The sequence below is a fragment of the Theobroma cacao genome, chromosome 10 (assembly GCF_000208745.1).
Source record: "Theobroma cacao cultivar B97-61/B2 chromosome 10, Criollo_cocoa_genome_V2, whole genome shotgun sequence".
NCBI lineage: Eukaryota > Viridiplantae > Streptophyta > Magnoliopsida > Malvales > Malvaceae > Theobroma > Theobroma cacao.
In genome coordinates, this window is record NC_030859.1 from 1,228,436 (window position 1) to 1,247,517 (window position 19,082).

At 33.6% G+C, this 19,082-nt stretch overlaps 3 protein-coding genes and 1 long non-coding RNA gene across 5 annotated transcripts; 3 read left to right on the plus strand and 1 right to left on the minus strand.

Moving 5' to 3' along the window:
• On the minus strand, nt 4,525-6,204 carry LOC18585933. The gene is made up of 3 exons (XR_001929704.1): nt 5,925-6,204; nt 5,785-5,853; nt 4,525-4,825 (listed from the first exon to the last, which is right to left on the minus strand). It is a non-coding gene; the product is annotated as an uncharacterized LOC18585933 (long non-coding RNA).
• On the plus strand, nt 6,663-9,452 carry LOC18585934 (eukaryotic translation initiation factor 3 subunit F). The gene is made up of 6 exons (XM_007009018.2): nt 6,663-6,962; nt 7,388-7,467; nt 7,719-7,948; nt 8,401-8,522; nt 8,596-8,709; nt 8,958-9,452. Exons 1-6 carry the CDS (start codon nt 6,738-6,740, stop codon nt 9,045-9,047), a joined length of 861 nt encoding a protein of 286 aa, XP_007009080.2. The 5' UTR covers nt 6,663-6,737; the 3' UTR covers nt 9,048-9,452.
• LOC18585935 (WUSCHEL-related homeobox 7) lies at nt 12,988-13,669 on the plus strand. The gene is made up of 2 exons (XM_007009020.2): nt 12,988-13,342; nt 13,431-13,669. The coding sequence occupies exons 1-2, from the start codon at nt 12,988-12,990 to the stop codon at nt 13,667-13,669; spliced, it is 594 nt and encodes a 197-aa protein (XP_007009082.1).
• On the plus strand, nt 15,609-18,696 carry LOC18585936 (26S proteasome non-ATPase regulatory subunit 7 homolog A). Of its 2 annotated transcripts, none has more exons than XM_018128656.1 (9): nt 15,609-15,872; nt 16,671-16,763; nt 16,847-16,928; nt 17,014-17,110; nt 17,216-17,291; nt 17,417-17,598; nt 17,775-17,832; nt 17,951-18,041; nt 18,336-18,696. In XM_018128656.1, the coding sequence occupies exons 1-9, from the start codon at nt 15,686-15,688 to the stop codon at nt 18,502-18,504; spliced, it is 1,035 nt and encodes a 344-aa protein (XP_017984145.1). In that variant the 5' UTR covers nt 15,609-15,685; the 3' UTR covers nt 18,505-18,696. The 2 variants fall into 2 exon arrangements, with proteins under 2 accessions (XP_017984145.1, XP_007009083.2); XM_007009021.2 differs by having other exon boundaries at nt 17,951-18,036.

Below are 19,082 nucleotides of genomic sequence, written 5' to 3' on the forward strand. Positions count from 1 at the left end.
AAAGAATAGAGAGAGAGAGAGAGAGGGTATAAGATCATATCGAGACTGTCATTACTGCAGCCTTTACGTATCTATTTTCACCTTCTCCTTTGTTCACACAGAGTATTTCCTTCACGGCCTCCATTGTTTTTCTCTGTACTGATCGTGTGATATCCTGACACTGGCACGCTTTTCAATGTTGCCTTCCTTCTCGAGACATCTTTCAATCCTCCCAGCTCATCATGCAAAACAATTCCACCACGTGGACTTAACATCATCTTTGCTTTTTTGGGAGAGCTTGTCCCTTCTTTTTCTTTGGGAAACACGTTTCTGATGAGCTGGGATGTGACACCGATATGGGGAAAAAATTAAAAAATGATGTTCACACCCTTCTCAAGTTGCTCCACATCCTTCTGATTCGTTCACATGCAAGTTAAAAACAAAACGTTTGAGTCGGTTTCTATGAGATTTGGTAGCCCCCTTTAGCCATATCTGATGAAGCTAGTCTAGAAGGATCCATGTGATGTGACCTACCAAATTAACAAAAACTTATACATGCGGCAGAAGATATTTGTTCCAGGTTTAGTGCGGTCCACCATTCAATTGATGGTTTCTATTTTTTTCTCTGCAGATCTAAATTGATTGTGAAATACCCTGCAAGCTTTTAGGAAATTTGAATTTGTTAATATTTTATATATTCATATTTCAAAGATATATTTTTTAAAAATTTTAAACTAGTTTTAAATCAATATATATTAAAAGATAGATAAAAAGACAAAGAATTTTAAACGAGTTCCAGCTCTATTTATTCTCTGCTAACAAGATGCGAATTTCATCATGGAACTTGCGTGGTGCAAGTTGTTCATTAAAAACTCAAAAAGTTTGTCAGTATGTCTGACCCAATAAGGTTAGTATGCTACACTTGCAAGAACGGCAAGTTGTGGAGGAGTTCTTAGGAATTTCGCAGGGCATGTTGTTGGTATTTTCTTTGGTTCTATTAGCTGCCAGAATTCTTTTATTCCATACAATTATCTCAGCCAAAGAAGTCATGCATAGTGCCAAACTTGATCTAGTTGAGTAGGTTGAGTGAAAGGCTTTTCTTGTTTATGTTCTGGCGTTGTGTTTTTCAGCAATCATGTACAAGTCATGGGTTGAGATAAGAAAATAAGGAGACTTGGGATCTTTTACAGGTGACAAGGTTGACATAGTAACTGTTGATTCCGCCATTGATTCAACAAATTTCACACAATACAGAGTAACTTTCTACTATATTTAAAAACAACTAGAAACAAAATTCGCAACAAATTCAAGATCAGATGAAAAATTCAGAACCCTAACCTATAGTTACTCTGATACCATGATTGAAGATGCTCTAAAGTTTAATGAATCGAAAGGAAAGCCAGAGAAAAAAAACTGCGTATATTTCTTATCAATGCTCAGTTATTACAACAGTTTTTATACAAGCAATTGACCAATAAGAAACCAGCTAGAAAACTAACTAATTTACTAACAATATTAACCTAGGTAAAATAACCACGATAAACTACAAAGCAGTAAAAGTAAAATTGTACAATTAATATAAATAAAACATGTCATTCTTCTTTCCTTAGTCTTTAGTCTTCTTCAATCTTAAGCTACAATCTTCATCAACAACAATAGCTTCAACTTATCTTCTGCTACTTTATGGCTTAATATATTGTTGTTTAGGGATGTCAACGAGTAAAGTACCCGCTAATTTTGAGGTGCCCGACCCCGAATCTTATAAAAAATAAACTACTCGAATATTTTTTAAAATTATTACCCTAACCCTAACACATCCCCACTACTCAATAATTACCTTAACTCGTTTAAAAACCCGATTATGTAAAAAAATAATTAAAATACTATTCATGGGTACCTAATTACCCGAATCCAAATCGATATCTATATATAATAATATTTTTCTTACATATTCTATATAATTTACAAAAAATTCAATTAATTAAAACACACAAATGATAAAATTTAAGTTTAAATAATCTAAAAAAAATTTCAAATATAATTAATAAATTTATTAGTTATAATTTTGGTAATGTTAACACAAAATAGAAAGCAAATATATTTATATTTAAAGTGTATATATACTAAAAGTATTTTAACAAATATATATAATGGTAATTATATTTCTTATAAATGAACCCAATGTATATAAAGTATATATATTAAAAGACATTACAATTAATAATCATAGTTTCATTAATTAATTTAATTAACTATATAAGTTGATCCTTAATTACAAGAAATTAAAAAAAATAATTAAGTTTTCAAACTATTCTAATTTCACAACTTCTCTTGAGATTTATATGTTATAAGTTTATACAAACGAAGGTATATATAATGTAATTAATAATTTTATGAGTTATAATTTTTGTAATGTTAACACAAAGTAGAAAGTAAATATGTTTATATTTAAAGTACAAATATACATATACACACACACACACACACATCATATATATATATATATATAATTTATATATNAATGTTAACACAAAGTAGAAAGTAAATATGTTTATATTTAAAGTACAAATATACATATACACACACACACACACACACTCATATATATATATATATATAATTATATTCTTTATAAATGAACTTAACATATATAAAATATATATATTAAAGGACATTACAAGTTAATTAATAATTAAAGTTCATGAATTAATTTAATTAACTACACGAGTTTGTTCTTAATTACATGAAATTAAAAAAATAACTAGATTTCAAAAGTATTATAATCTCACAACTTCTCTTTAAGTTTATATATTATAAGTTTATATAAATAAAATTATATATATTGTAATTAATAATTTGGCAATGTTAACACAAAATAAAAAGTAAATATATTTATATTTAAAGTATATATATACTAAAAATATTTTAGTATATATATAATAGTAATTATATTTCTTATAAATTAACACAATATATAAACTATATATATTAAAAAACATTACAATTTAATTAATTTTTTTTGAAAGGCCATTACAAGTTAATTAATAATAATAGTTTCACAAATTAATTTAATTAACTATATGAATTTGTCCTTAATTTCATGAAATTAAAAAAAATAGTTAGGTTCCAAAACTATTCTAATCTCAAAAGCTCTATTTAAGTATATATGTTATAAGTTTATATAAATAATGGTATATATATTATAATTAATAATTTTATAAGTCGTAATTTTTATAATGTTAAAACACAATATAGAAAGTAAATATATTTATGCTAAAAGTATATATATATATATATAATAGTAATTATATTCTTTTATAATATGATATGATATTCATATTATTTAAACATGATTAACAATCTAATAATTTTTTAATTTAAGTATATTAATGTCACCATTTTAATAATTACAATAATTATACTTTTCATATATTTGTTAGTTTTTAACAAAAAAAATTACTTGTAAAGTTGGTAAAAATTGTATATTTTTAATTAATTATTAAAATAATAATAAAATATTTATAAATGGTAATCGTATTCAGGCAACGGGTATCCAATGGGTGATACCCAAATCCTACCCGAACTTGATACGGATAGTGAAATCACTACCCAAACCCGATTATAGGATATCCTAATCATATATAACCGGATCCGATATCTACGAGTACCCTGTAATAAGATATCCATTACCATCTCTATTGTTCTGCAAACCCTCTTGCTATAAAAGGTGAATCACATGAAAGTGATAGTAAACGAACTTGCTATATTTGGGCCAAATTAATGCAACCTTTTTGTTGCATACATCATTTTTTAAGCATGGAATACTTCAAATCAGAGTACCCCTTATGACTTTAATTCCATTGACAAATATAGCTATTCATTAAGAACACTTTCTCTTCTTCTTTCTTCTTTTTTTTTATATGGAAATCAAGATTTCTTCCCATTGATATATCTTTTTCTCTCAAAAGAGATGGAAAAGAGGTGAAATTACATTTTACAAACGTTTGAGTTGGCATTCATTATTATTTGATTTTGAAACCTTTTTATAGAATGGGTTTTGTTATCACATGGCACTTTTCAAAGATAATGATATTATTATTTTATAATAATAATTATATATTAAATACATTGATTCACGATAATGTATTCTGATCGATACGTTAACAAAAAATATTACGTGATATGAAAATTTCTAAAATACTTATGAGTAAAAACTTTTATATATATACACACACACACACGTGTGAGTTGAGATTTTGCAATAGGTACATTTATAATTTACCTTTTCACATTTACAAATCTCTATGGCTTGAAAGTATTGAAATTCATTAATTATCAATATTGAAAGGTAAAAAGTACAAAAATAATTTTTTTGAAAAGAAAAAATATAAAAATATGAATGTTAATAATAATAATAATAATTAGTTATCGACCCGTGCTACGCTGCGGGAGTTATTAATTGATATATAATTTGAGAAGATTATTTTATTTGTAGATTATTTTGAATAGTTAATAATAATATATTTTATTATGAAAAACATAAAATGGTCTTTGCAGATAAAACCATTTGATTAGGAAGTAACATGAAACTTTTTACATGACATAATGAAAAAGGCACCCAGAGTCTCAGCTTTAGCATTTCTTGTAAAATGACATGATGTATTTTGGTCTGGTGGTGCTTCTTAAAATGAAGAAATAATGCCCTAGATACAGCTTTTGAGTCATATGAAGCAGCCAAATTACTCACAGCTGGATCGTCTAGTCTGATCATTCAATGTTATATTCCTCTCTTCATATGATGGGAAAGAAAGAGTGCGGCTCTTCTCTTCAATGGACCAATCATCATCTTTGCATAGATAAAAAAGGAAAGAAGTCAAAATCAAAATATAGAGAACAATCTCAGCACCTCAATCACCATAATTTCTTCATAAAGTTAAATTCGTTTTGAATGTATTTATTGTATCAGATAGGATCATTTATCAAATAATTTAATTACTAAATTCTTTTACTTGAAATCCTAAATGTCAATATTATACGTAAGTCATGAGTATCCCATCACCATACTTAACCACTGATATTTAATCTAAGCTATACAATTGTAATGATGTTGTTTCATGTTAAAGTTGAAAAATGAACTTATTGATTAATATATCAAAGAACTGCTAAACACACAAGAAACTGTAGACACCAGTTGTAAGACATGTAGGTTTTAGCGTAAAAAAAACTAAGACTAATTTTTCTATTGATGGACAAACAAAACTAAGACTTGGAAGAAACTACAATGAAAAATAACTTGGAAAATGACTCATCCTCAACCTTGTTGCTTCCTATGGTGTCATATACCTTCATAATCAAAATGGTATATCATATGCTTTAGTCACCATCTTGCATGTACTGTTAAAAACAATTTCAACTTAACTTTATGCATTGGTGGAAGTGATAGAGCCTTGAATCACAAATATAAACCTAAGAATACGGTGTGTTCCAATATATCAAAATATATTGCCTTGTCCTATAAATAATCCATGGTAGTTGATGTAGTTGGAATGTCCTTTTTAATGAAAGTCAACTATTAGATTTTCTATTTTGGAACAGAATGGATGTTCGGGGTAGCATTCGTACTCCCAATGTAGTCTAACATTCAACAACCATATACTCATCAATATTCATACCTCAATTCTCTATTTCGTAACTAATTCTAGCTTTCAACTTATTTCCAACCTTATCAAAATAGCTCAATCTATGGCAAATCAACATATAATGCTCAAATCCTTTAAATTCTTTAACATTAAGCGAAATCTTTACCTTAGATGTTAGTTTGGCGCTTTCAAATCTCAAATCCCCAGCCACATTCAAGCACCAACAGCCACCAAGCTACAACATTAAATTTCTCATGAATAAACGGTTCAATTTAAAAATCAATCGGTAAAAAGCTTTAAATTTACCTTAGGATTCATTTTTCAGCCTCCAAATGCCTTCTTTCAACCTTAAATTGGAGTAGGGGACAAGTCTTTTAAGAGAGGTAATGAAAAATGTAAGGAGTGACACGAACCAGACCTACTCAGAAGCCAACATAGCCACATATGCCTTCAGCTGCTTCAAGGCCACCGCTTGTCTCGTTTGCGCATGAACATTCCTGGAAACATCGCTGCTTTTATTTGATATTTCTTTGCTCTCGATTAGAGAGAGTTGAAACCAAGCTGTGCTTGGCTTTTTTGGTAATGACATTTTATAATTTGATTTTTCAATAGGCGGAAGAGACGAGGTGGGGACGAAAAGAGCCAAAAAAAAATTGAAAAGTCGAAAATAACCTCCAAACATATTAAAATACCAAAGACAGATGTTAGGTGCAGACAAATGTAGGTGGGATTCATTATACTTTAGATTAGATAATAAAATAATCGAATCTTGTCACAATAGATCAAATCCGGCTTGGCCTTGGCCGAATCCAACCATATAGGACCGGGTCTGTATAGTTCATGATCGATCCTTGTTTTTATGATTAAATTAATTAAAATTTTAAATACATAATGAAAACATATATATATATATATATATAAAAGGCCCACTTACCTCAAACTTGGCCCAAATATGTTAAAAATGGACCGACGTTAAGCTCTGGGATATATAAACTCGGCCCAGATAAATCAACTCTCAAAATTCCTATCATCTCCCCCCCCCCCCCCCCAAAAACCCCTAGCTTTCTCTCCGTCACTTCCTTCACTTTCTCAAACCGAAAGGAGATCGGGGGAGACAAGATGGCGGCCAGCGAGCACACCGTTTTGCAGTTCAATGCGCCGTCAACAGCGAGTCTGTCGGCGAAGGTTCACCCTCTCGTCATATTCAACATCTGTGATTGCTACGTGAGGCGTCCCGACCAAGCCGAACGCGTCATCGGCACTCTCCTCGGCTCCGTCCTCCCTGACGGCACTGTCGATATCCGTAACTCCTACGCCGTTCCTCACACCGAATCCTCCGAACAGGTCTGTTAATCTCTTATCTTCGAAAATTTTGTAGTTTTTGGCTCGAGATCTGTTTTAACATGAAGATTTCTCAAAAAGAGAATTAAATCATGTTATTTGGTCTTGAAATTGCCAGTGAGGTTTGCGTTCTAGCTATAGTTAGGGATTCTGGTTTTGCCGTTTGCGAATTGAAATTGGTGATTCTTGTGCTAAATTTCAAGAACATTTAATTGAGTGACTAAGTGATGAAGATGAAATCTTTTACATTCAAGTGCTTTGCATATTTGATTCATATGCACGTTGGCCTTTTAAGTGATGCAGTAGTTATCTTTACTCTGAAGTTTGCTAAGTAATACTAAAGAAGACAATGTTTTCATAGGCTTGAGCAGTTGAGACTTCCTTTTTTTTATTGCTTTTGTAATTTTTTCAATATGGTACGGCTGCAGGTTGCTTTGGATATAGAATACCATCATAATATGTTAGTCTCCCACCAAAAAGTGAATCCGAAAGAAGTCATTGTCGGATGGTAATTCTCAATACTCCTACCAAGTTTTTATTTTATTTTTTTTGTTTGAAGAAGAAGAAAGATATAGCTGTTGTAGCTCTTCAGTTCCATTAGGGTATTATGCAAATATAAGACTGTTCATATTAAAAGTGTCTCTTCAATATGTTTTTTTTTTTCCTACTGTCACAATCTAACTGATTGATTGCCAAATGCGAGTTTGTACATTTCTGTAATAGTGCAAACTAAGCCATTAATTCGATGTAACTTTGCAGGTATTCCACTGGGCTTGGAGTCACAGGTGGTAGTGCATTAATCCATGATTTTTATTCTAGGGAAGTACCTAACCCTGTTCATTTGACGGTGGATACGGGATTTAGGAATGGAGAGGGTACAATAAAGGCTTATGTTTCTGTCAATTTATCTCTTGGAGACCTACAACTTGCTGCTCAATTCCAGGAAATTCCTCTTGATTTACGTATGGTTGAAGCTGAGCGACTTGGATGTATGTATACACTTAAACTATCTTAGATAACATCTTGATTTCATTAAGATATTGTCTACTCTCTCTCTCTCTCTCTCTCTTTCTCTAAAACACATACACTTGTATGCATGCACACTTGAACACATATTCTCATACCTAGCTCTATGCTTGTGTGAGAAGGTTTCTAGCTGCAGTAGGCAGAGGAGTACACTTGATCTTTTTTTAGGGTGTTTAGAATGATAACTAAACTCCTGTCGTGGTAGTAGAAGCTCGACATCCTCCCTCCTACATTTATCCTAGAGTGTTTCTGGTGAAGAGGAATGTTTATATGTTAGTTATTAAGTAGTTCTGCACAGCATGTTTTTATCGTCTTTCTTTCACCCATGACCACATATAAGAAATCTTTTACGCAATGCAATTGAGAAGATTTTGCTGTGATACAATCTAATTAAAGAAATTTGTTGTAAAAATAGTCGACATCCTCAAGACGACAGCAGTTGACAAACTGCCAAATGATTTGGAAGGAATGGAAGTCACAATGGAAAGACTATTGGCTTTGATAGATGACGTCTACAAATATGTTGATGATGTTGTGGTAGGTAATTTTGCTCGTATCTTTATTTTATTCTCAACTGCTGCCTTGTATAACATTTTGTTTTCATTCTCAGGAAGGGCGGGTTGCAGCTGATAACAGCATAGGTAGATTTATAGCAGATACAGTAGCATCCTTACCTAAACTATCTCCTCCAGCCTTTGATAAGCTTGTGAATGACAGTCTGCAGGTAAGATAAAGTTTAATTTATTTCCGAGTATCATAACAATTGTTTGAACTTAGCATTGAAACAAAGTTTTGGTGCTTTGGCGGTAAAAACCTTTGGTCCTAATTCAACAAAGCAAATTTCTTAGTTCGGCCAATGGTCTTCTAGGATATTAATTCATGGAGTATTTGTTTACGTTTTAAGATCCTATCTGTCGTGGACATCTGCTTCTAATTGCACCTACAATTTCTCGTGGTTCTTGCCTCTTGCAGGATGAGTTGCTGTTACTATACTTGTCAAGCATCACCAGGACACAACTCGGCTTAGCAGAAAAGTTGAACACAGCTGCTCAGGTCCTGTAACTTCTGTCCAAGCGATAAGTTTCTGTACCAAGGCAATCATACTTTGTGGGTTGTGGCCATTATTTTCCGAGAAGGTCGTGTAATACTTATTTGTGGTTTTGAGTCTGAAAAATCGCCCTGTAGTTGCCCAGTGGCTTATCATAAACACTACCCTCCTCCAGTGAGGTTGAATTAAATTTTGTTTTTAATTTGTTTTCGTTTCTTTAGAAATCGCGCTTATCTCATAATCTAAAAGTCTTATTTATGAATGGAAACATCCTTGGATGACCCTCCTTGCCCTGTCCGGTTATGGTGATTGAAGTGAGGATCGGCTTCTAACTTTAGAAGTTTATTCTGTTATTTCAGTTTCCGACAATTGAGATTGTGCTTGTTTTGAGAATGATGATATGTAGGCATTGTCATGTATTTCAATATGTAAATAAGAGAATATGGAGATGTTTCCTTTTTGGGCCTCGATCTTACCAAAAACCGAGGGTTGTCCTTGGGCCCAAAAGACGTGGGGTAGCTGACTTGGGGCCCAATGGGCATTCAAGTCATGGGTTGATAACGGCAATCCAATCTAATCTTTCTCTCACTTTCTACAGCTTAGGGTGGTGTGGTGTTCAAATTAATTATCAATAGCTCAGTAATTTAGTGGTCATTTACTCAATTATAAGTCGTAGCGTCAAAACTAACGGTATTGTTTAAGATTAATCTCGAAATTCATTGCATTAAATATCAATTTTTACATTTAATACAAAAATATTATCCACATAAGTCATTAAATCTAAACAAAAAATTAGTAACCATCATATTCAATACTAGTTGATATTTAGAAGACATTAAATTTCACTGTTATTAATTTTTTGTTATAATTAAGAACTAGTGTAGGTAAAAATTGAAATAATGACTTCCTTCAATATAACAAAAATAATAGAAATTTTTTTTTCACATTAAATATAATAGTTTAAAGATTACTCTATCATTTAAGTTAAATTATTTCTATAAATAAATTTATTAACTAACCTCATAAAATAATACACTTAAAAAGCACTCAATACCAAAATTTTACTCAAAACAGTAGAGGGATTGACGCTGCTAACTGATTAGTCACAGCTTCTAAAAACAAGCCTCGAGCTAATTTAACCCCATGTGTTGTCTTGTGATTGGTCATCATCAACCTAGCTATGTCCATCAGTATCTCTGTCCCCTCCCCCTAACACCCATCTGTCATGTCCACCATTTAAGCTGTCCATTTCCTCTTCCTATGATTGGGTCTCAAGAATGTTTTCTGCTCCCCCCCTCCCCCCCCCTGATTACGCTGCCTGTTATCAGATCATCACCCACCCTTCCTAGTTAATTAATACAGCATTCATGGATTTACCGACAAAAAGTGGTGGAGACAAACAACAAAAAGAGAAAAGACCAGACAAAAAGGAGGAGAGGAAGTCGTCGGGAAACTTGGGGCGGGCCTAGATTTCACGCGTGCCCTATATTTTCTTCCCTTCGTTCTCTCTCTCTCTCCCTCTCTCTCTCTAAATATATATATATAAAAACCCAATTAGGGTTTGCTTTCTTTTCTTCCTCGTTAGTTTCTCAGTGATTATAACATCTTTTTTTGGTGCCTTTTTTGTCCTTGCATGGTGGGATTTATATGGTCCTAGGATCTACGTGGACAACACATATCAGAAACCCGACAATCATACCCAGACACACAATCTTTGTTGGCTCTTTCTCCAATCTCACCAGTACCCTCCCTTTGGCCCCTCATTGCACTTTGAAAGTTAGAGATCTTTAGGGTTTAAATTATATGTTTGGTGACATAGTGACGGCAGTGCTCAAAGCAAAGAAAGGATTAGGTTTCTTTCCAATTCCAAATCTATATATGATTATTATACAATGTTTGCCTAGAAGTTAGAACGCACTGCCAAGTGCTAAGAGACAATTTCTTCTCCTAATTTTTTTTAGTTTGTTTATATATGAAATTCTTTGGGAATTGTAGACCCAATACAACATTTTTTACCCCTTCTTTAGTACTTACTTCTTGACCTAACCTAGCTAGAATTCTATCGAGTTTAATTTTGATGAACATAACGAGGCAAAGGATGAATATGAACAAACGGAAAAGGATCATTATTGTTTCATTAGGATCTTATTAGTTCATGTCAAATATATTTTCGATCCAAATTTTCATTGAGTTCTTTCAAAATTGCAATGGGTAGAATTATTCATTAATTTTGAGATATCTGTATTTAAATCTGATTACAAAATCTAATATCCGTATCCTACTAAAAAACGGGTTTACATACTACTTATTTGTCATCCTTAAGTTCACTCACAAAATAACCATGATTTGATGTTTATTTAGAAATTGAGTTTATTTAAAAATGATAATGAGTAATGTATTCATTTAATTTTGATGTACCTGTAATTCAAACTTGATTATAAAATTTAATGCCCATGTAAATACTCGTTACAAGAGCCGGTCTTACCCAAAAACAAGTTTACATGCTATCCTTTGTCATCCCTAAGTTCACTTACAAAATAACCATAATTTTAGCAACCATATCGCTTTATCTCGAACCAAAATTTCAATTCCCCATCCTTCAAAACTTGGTGATGAGTATTCAAAATATGTTCTTGGAGAAGCAGAAGGCCTGAACTACAAAGCAGACACTTTAGTTACCTAAGAGATCAAACTGAACTACTTTATATTTTTTTTAAATTGCCCTAAATTTGAAGAAGGGGGGAGAAGATGTAGTGGCCCTGGTAAGATAGGAGGCACATGATATAAGAAAATCCAAGTTGCTTTTTTCCCCTTCTTTGGCTGGTCATGAGTTGTCTCTCCCGAGTCTCAATTTGGTGGCTTTCTTGTCTTCTACTTTGTGTTCCCACACCCTTAAAAGAAGGTTTTTCTCCTCCCGCCCCCCAACCCCCTAACTTCTTTTGACTGACATATCTACTCCTGGTCAACCTAACTCAGTCTCTCTGTCAGTATAGTTTTCGATCATCACAACCCTCCAAAGGAAGATCCAAACAATGTGAACCTTTGACTTTCACTTGCATCAATCTTTCGTCCCCTCACTCATCCAATAAACAGTCCCATGACTATTCTTTTGAAATTTGATGCTTCAATAAGTTAAAATGACACAATTTTTTGTCAGAAATGAATTATATTAATCGATCGATTCTTAAAATTTGAATTAAATATATCTCCATCTTATCAGATGAACTCGTGGAAAATAAATCGATTATTTTAGGGTTTCATGCGAGAGGGGAGCCTCCTATGCCTTTGAACAATGTCATGCTAGCTAGTGATCACCAAGTTAAAAATAACAAATATAATTAAATAATCAAAGATTGAAACATTATTGGCATTCTTTAGCATAGTTGTGGTAATTAATTTAGAAGCAAATCTTGGATTATTCACATGTCGTGGTGGTGTTGGACTATACTAGATGGAAAAGTGCACACCTTTACTGAAAAACACAATACCCCTCCTTTCTATACGTGCAGAGAGATCAAAGAAAACTCAAAAATTTTAATACATCACGTAATTAAAATATAAAAATATTTATTAATGAAACTTACTTCTTGTCTGCTCGCCGACCAAAACGTTGAACAGTGGCAGCTTTTACGCATGTCTCTCTCTCTCTCTCTCTCTCTCTCTCTGTCTTTGCACAAAAAACCAGACGATCAAACCCCTTTAAAACCAATCTTCATGAACCCTAAAATCAAAGCAAAAACTCATATAAATTAAAGGGTTTGATTCTACTTTTGCTTTCGATCACTAATCAGATACAAACAAAAGATAACTACAAAGAAAAGTTCATTCATATATATATAACACACACGAGCTCGTGTCTTTTCAGTTCAGAAGTGAGAGGAAAAAAGAAGGGGAGAAAGTTCTTATAGGTTCAGATTTGGATTTGGGGTTTGTTCTGAAAGCTTTTTGGGAAACATGGATGATGGGTTGTCAGGGTTTTGCATTAAAGCTGGAAGTGTTCGGGGAAATGGGAATAATGGAAGCGGTGGTGGCGGTGGTGGTGGTGGGGGAACTAAGTGCGGGAGATGGAATCCCACGACGGAACAGGTTAAGGTTCTGACCGACTTGTTCCGGTCGGGACTTCGAACCCCGAGCACCGATCAAATCCAGAAGATTTCGACTCAGCTTAGCTTTTATGGGAAGATCGAGAGCAAGAATGTTTTTTACTGGTTTCAGAACCATAAAGCTAGGGAAAGACAGAAGCGTCGGAAGGTCTCCATGGATGAAAACGACTTCATTTGCAGAGACAACAGGATTTCTTCTTCTAAACGTAACCTTCTGGAAAAATCTTTTTCTTGGGGTTCCTTTATTCTTTTCGTTTGGTTCTGATGGAAATCATTTTTCTTGGGTTTTTGCAGGGTTTTTTGAGGTTAACCATCATCATGATCAGGTTAAGGGATGTCAGCCTGAAAGGGTTATCGAGACTCTACAGCTTTTTCCTTTGAATTCCTTTGAAGAATCCGATCATCAGCAGGAGAAGCATCTGAGATTCCATGCAAGTGATCAATGCAGGGAAACAGCAACATTTCCTTACAAAATCAGTACCCCAGAAACTGATCATCACCCACCATTGGATCTTCGCTTAAGTTTCCTGTGAAAACACAAAATCCCTTTCTTCTTTACTAATATTGTTGTTAGAATCTTAGCCATGATGGACAAAATAGGATAGGATTATTGCGTCGTAATATTGAAAATCAATGCTTCGGACATTCCTCCTCTACATGCTCATAAAAACTCTTTGCTCTCCATGTTTACTCTGTCGGATTTGGTTTTTCCAATGAAATTAATTGCTTGGAAATTGGGATGTGCTTCCTCTCATGAGAAAATGTCTTCCTTGAAGTGCATAAAAATGGATTCTTTGCCTTGGGGTTTGCTTCCCATCTTTGAATTATTCTTCATTTTGGTTTAGACCATTAAGGCAATAATTATCTCCAAGAATATTCCTTTTTTAACCTAAACTTCTTTTACTTCATGAATATTAAAAAGACAAGTAACAGCCAAATTTTATGTTTTTTTTAACATAAAAAAATAAATGCGTAAGTTGCCAACATCTTTTGATAATCACATGCATTAGTCTCTTAATGTGCATAAAAACAATCTTCATAATATATATGTAAATATAATCGGCCTCACACGGTGACCTCCGCTCTAAGAGTCATTTTCAAAATGCAGTTAGTTGAGTGGTAAATTTTTGACGCATGAATCCGTTGAAGCTTAGGAATCATATTTTACAAGTTAATTCTTTAACAACTCAATTAGAGGGGTGATAAATCTATTATATTCCTCGGGCGGTCAATGATTTAATTGACAAATTTGCAAAAACGGGTGTTATTCACAATATTTAAGATACGTTACCGGTGTTTAGTTAATTAGTTCATGATGGCATCGAATGGGTGCTTTTTTGTAACAATGGGATCTTGTATTGTTCTTGCGGATAATTTTTTGATAATATGATTTTGCTTTTCAAAAATAATATTGAAGTCCAATAATTAAATTATTTTTAAACAAAAACTTTTAAAATAAGTTTTCTCATAAAGATCTTAATTTATATTTAAAAGTCTCTAAGCTTACATTGATGACTGATGAACCTAACTAAGTGATTTTTCCCAAACAATAGTTTCTTCTTTGCTGATAACTAAAAAAAGACCCCAAAATTCAAAATGTTAATGTGACCGAATAAACAAAAAAAAAAAGAAGAAGAATATTAAATTAATTGCCCAAAAATTCAGTACCAACGAAAGAAGATCAATTCCGTTTGGACCAATTCGAACAAAATGTATGTCCAATCCAATCCTCTTTAAATCAAGCCAATGCGTAGATTCTTAGGGTAGACAAATAAAGTTCGAGCCAAAGAAGATTTATACATTTCGAGGAGGGTTTATATTTGATTCCTGTTAGTATATAGTACTTATATACTATCACTTAATCACAACTTTTGACCTCATAGATATATATATATATATAAGTAAAAATTCAAAAATCCATCAAAATAAATATCTTTAAAAAATATTTGAGGGTTCCCAACTTCTAAATTTATTTATTACTGAGATAACAATATTTGGCTCACTGATAATATATCAAATATAAACACTTCAAACAAAATGTCCGATCTAATCAAATCTCGGGCCGAAATGGCCTACCTTATTTATGCACTTGGTCCAAAGTGTAGCCCAATTTTATTTAGGCCCAATAAGATGGACTGATTTAAGCAGGCCAATGGGGTCCAAATCATTGCTTTCCACGGCCAGTGAGGCCTAATATCTTATGTCCATAGTCCACTTCAGTCTACCCCAATTGGGTTTGAGCTTACAAGGCCCATACTTTACCCACTAACTGGGCCAACTGCCCAATTTTTTAAATGAATAGGTCCATAAAACAATGAAAATTGGGCTCTAATCAGACTTATTTATGAGTCAAATTAGCCCAATTTATATATAAATTGGGCCTATTAGCCCAATTATTTTGGGACGACTAGGGCCATACCAGATCCATAAGCTAGCTCAAGAGTTTAAACAAGTAACAAGCTTTCCTGGAGAAGAAGCAACGAACAAAGGAAGAAAGAAAAGAAACAGAAATTCAAAAAGAAGGCTCTCGAAGAGAAAATCGAAGGAGGATGGATGTGATAACAACGCAGGAGATCTCATCGAGACCGATAGAGAAGGTGATCGTACACCCTCTGGTTCTCCTAAGCATAGTCGACAACTACAACAGAGTCGCCAAAGACACTCGCAAGCGAGTCGTCGGCGTCTTGCTTGGATCCTCTTTCAAAGGTTCCGTCGATGTCACCAACAGCTACGCAGGTAATCTGCTCCTTCTTTCTAACTTAAATCACTAATTTTCTTTTCTTTTTTTTCTCAGAAATGGAAGATCGATCTAGGATTCTGGAGCGAAACTGAGAGAGAGAGCTTTGATTTTGAATTTTGTTATTTTTCTTGAACTAATTGATAAATGTAGTATATTTTCATTGAGGAAGCTACTTTTTCTGTTGTGATGTCAATTATGTTTCTGTGGTTTGCTCGATTTTCACTGCCCCAAGCAATGATCTTTTTTGGTTTGAGCTGCCTTAACAGAGAAAGATATTAGTGTAAACTTGCTTGGAACGTTGTGTATGGTATCAAAGTGGAAAACTTTAGCTTCGTTACTTGATTGGAATACTTGTACATTTTGAGATGTATTAGTTGTGCTACAGGTGTGGTACCATGCATTGGAGAGAGCCTTTGAATTTGCATTATTGCATATACGGGACAGCCAGTGACATTTAAACCAATTATAGTACTAGTTCTTACCTGCAAACAAGTGTTGGTACTGGCATGTTTTGAATTTGAAGTAATGCTGTATTTAGATTCCAATAAACCAGCTTTTACAAATTGGTCTGAATTTTTTTATGTAGATTCTATATTGTATTGATTTAATGCTTTTTTCTACTTGCGTTTCAGTAGCATGCTCATTGAGATTGTGCTTTACCTTGTTTAGCATGGTTTTATTAGGTTTTTGTCGTGAGGTACTTTTGAAAAAGCTTCTATGCGTCTGAAAGCTCTTCTGCTTCTAGATTAAAAGCATCACTCATCCCATTTGATATTTGAAATGTTAATTTGCAGTGCCATTTGAAGAAGATGAGAAGGACCCAAGCATTTGGTTTCTTGATCACAACTACCATGAGTCCATGTTTGCCATGTTTAAGAGAATAAATGGTATTATTTTGAACATGGTCTCATGTTTCACGTAAACTATGTGGTGGAACTGATGTTATTAGATTGACATTGTACGTTTTCAGCCAAGGAACACGTTGTTGGGTGGTACAGTACTGGCCCTAAACTACGGGAGAATGATCTGGATATTCATGGATTGTTCAATGAGTAAGTTTGTCATCTCTAATTCCATTTGTAATGCCTTTTTCTTCAATTATCCTTTATCAGTTAAGTTGTAGTCCTGATATTGCAGCTATGTATCAAATCCTGTCTTGGTCATCATTGATGTTCAACCTAAAGAGCTGGGAATACCCACAAAAGCTTACTGTGCTGTTGAAGAGGTGAAAGAGGTAATGAAATAAGTTTGTATTGGTTGAGTTTTCTTAGAACTTCCTATAAACAGCCTCCATGTGTGGTCTGAGTAGAATCCTAACTGGTGTCCTATGTGGTCTCAGAATGCCACTCAGAAAAGCCAAAAAGTGTTTGTGCATGTGCCATCTGAAATTGCAGCTCATGAAGTTGAGGAAATTGGTATGCGGAATGCCTATGTGTTGAATGTGAATCCATTTTTTGTTTTAAATTGCAAGCTAGGTGCAGCATACATAATATGCTTCATTTATTTGGTTTTGATTTTTATTTGTTGCCCTGTTTAACAGGTGTGGAGCACTTGCTCAGGGATGTGAAGGATACAAACATTAGCACCCTTGCTACAGAGGTGACGCGTAAACTCACAGCCTTGAAAGGATTGGATGGTCGACTTCAAGAAATAAGAAGTTACCTTGATCTTGTAATTGAAGGAAAACTTCCACTAAATCATGAAATTCTGTATCATTTGCAGGTTGGTTTGGGATAATAATATATTGTAGCTCTTTTCAGCACCCACTTTTACCGCTTTAATATTTTCTGGCATATATATATTTAATTTCATGAGGCAAAGCCTGTTAGTTTTGCATGTTAGCGCCATATCATGCGGTCATTCTGATTTTGTGCTGATATCTCTTCAAAATTTTGTAGGATGTTTTTAACCTACTTCCTAATCTCAATGTGGGAGAGTTGATCAAGGCTTTTGCAGGTGAGATACACATATAAAATTTACACTGCCCTATCTTTACATCTTGCTTCGACTTTAACTTATTTTTTCAATAAATGTTCTGATTTCTTGGATTGTTCTTGTATTGTATCTTTGACAGTGAAAACAAATGATATGATGTTGGTGATCTATCTTTCTTCTCTCATCAGAAGTGTAATTGCTCTTCACAATGTGATCAACAACAAGGTGAGGTAACTGTTAACATATTTTTGCATAATCCTTTTAAATCATAACTTATTGACTTGGTCATTGGTTATAACCTGAACTGAGGGTTGCTGATACTATAAGAAGTTGTTAATGCTAATATTCATCTTCTTATGCTCAAGGGCCACAATTTTCCAGACATGGCTTCATGTTAAAGATTGTTTTATCCTAGTTGACGTCATCATTTCATTATGTGGAAAAATATGAACATTCAACAGTTGGCTAAATGGTTTATGGTTGTTGCATAACCTGGTTTAATTAATTTTGGGAATCTTTTTCAGATACTTAACAACGAGCATGAGAAAGCAGAGGACTCAAAGCCTGTTGCTCTATCTGCCTCAGCTGGAACCTAAACATAAGGATCCGAACCGCATCAGATATTCTAAGAAAGGAGGCCCATCCCTTCTAACAGTTTGGTGGTTAGTCCTTTTCGGTTCTGTAAGTCTTTGAGAATCTTCTTCTTTCTGAACGAGAAGAACAAAAAGACGGCAAGAGAGGGTGAGGGGGTAGCTGGCGGGGCCTTTTTAGAAAACATGGCTCCCGAAATGTCTTTCCTTGCGTTTAGCATTGCTATGACACATTTTATGATAAATACATTTCCCATTGGTTTTAATACAAGATGTGGTCTTTTCTTTCGTCTGATGAAAACCCTTTTGAAAAATCACCTGTGGGGTTAATGAATTGAAGAGAATAGCATCAAGCAGGATTATCACTAAAAGCTTTTGGTGATTTGCCATGTAGTGGGCCTAAGCAATAAATCATCCATGTGCCTCTGGTTAGACACTTGTTAATTCCTTTGGAGGAAAGCACAAAATCTTTTCTTCTTTGATTGAACACCATGAAGCATGTGCCAATTCTTTCCCAGATACCGAGCATATGGCAACCCCTTCTTGTCTTTTTCTGAATTACTGAATGACCTTCCATTTCAGATTGAGATTCAATGAATACACCCAGAGAAAATTTTACCATTCAGATGAAAATCTTAAGATTGACCAACTCCCCTCATTTCTTTCTTTTTATCAAAATAA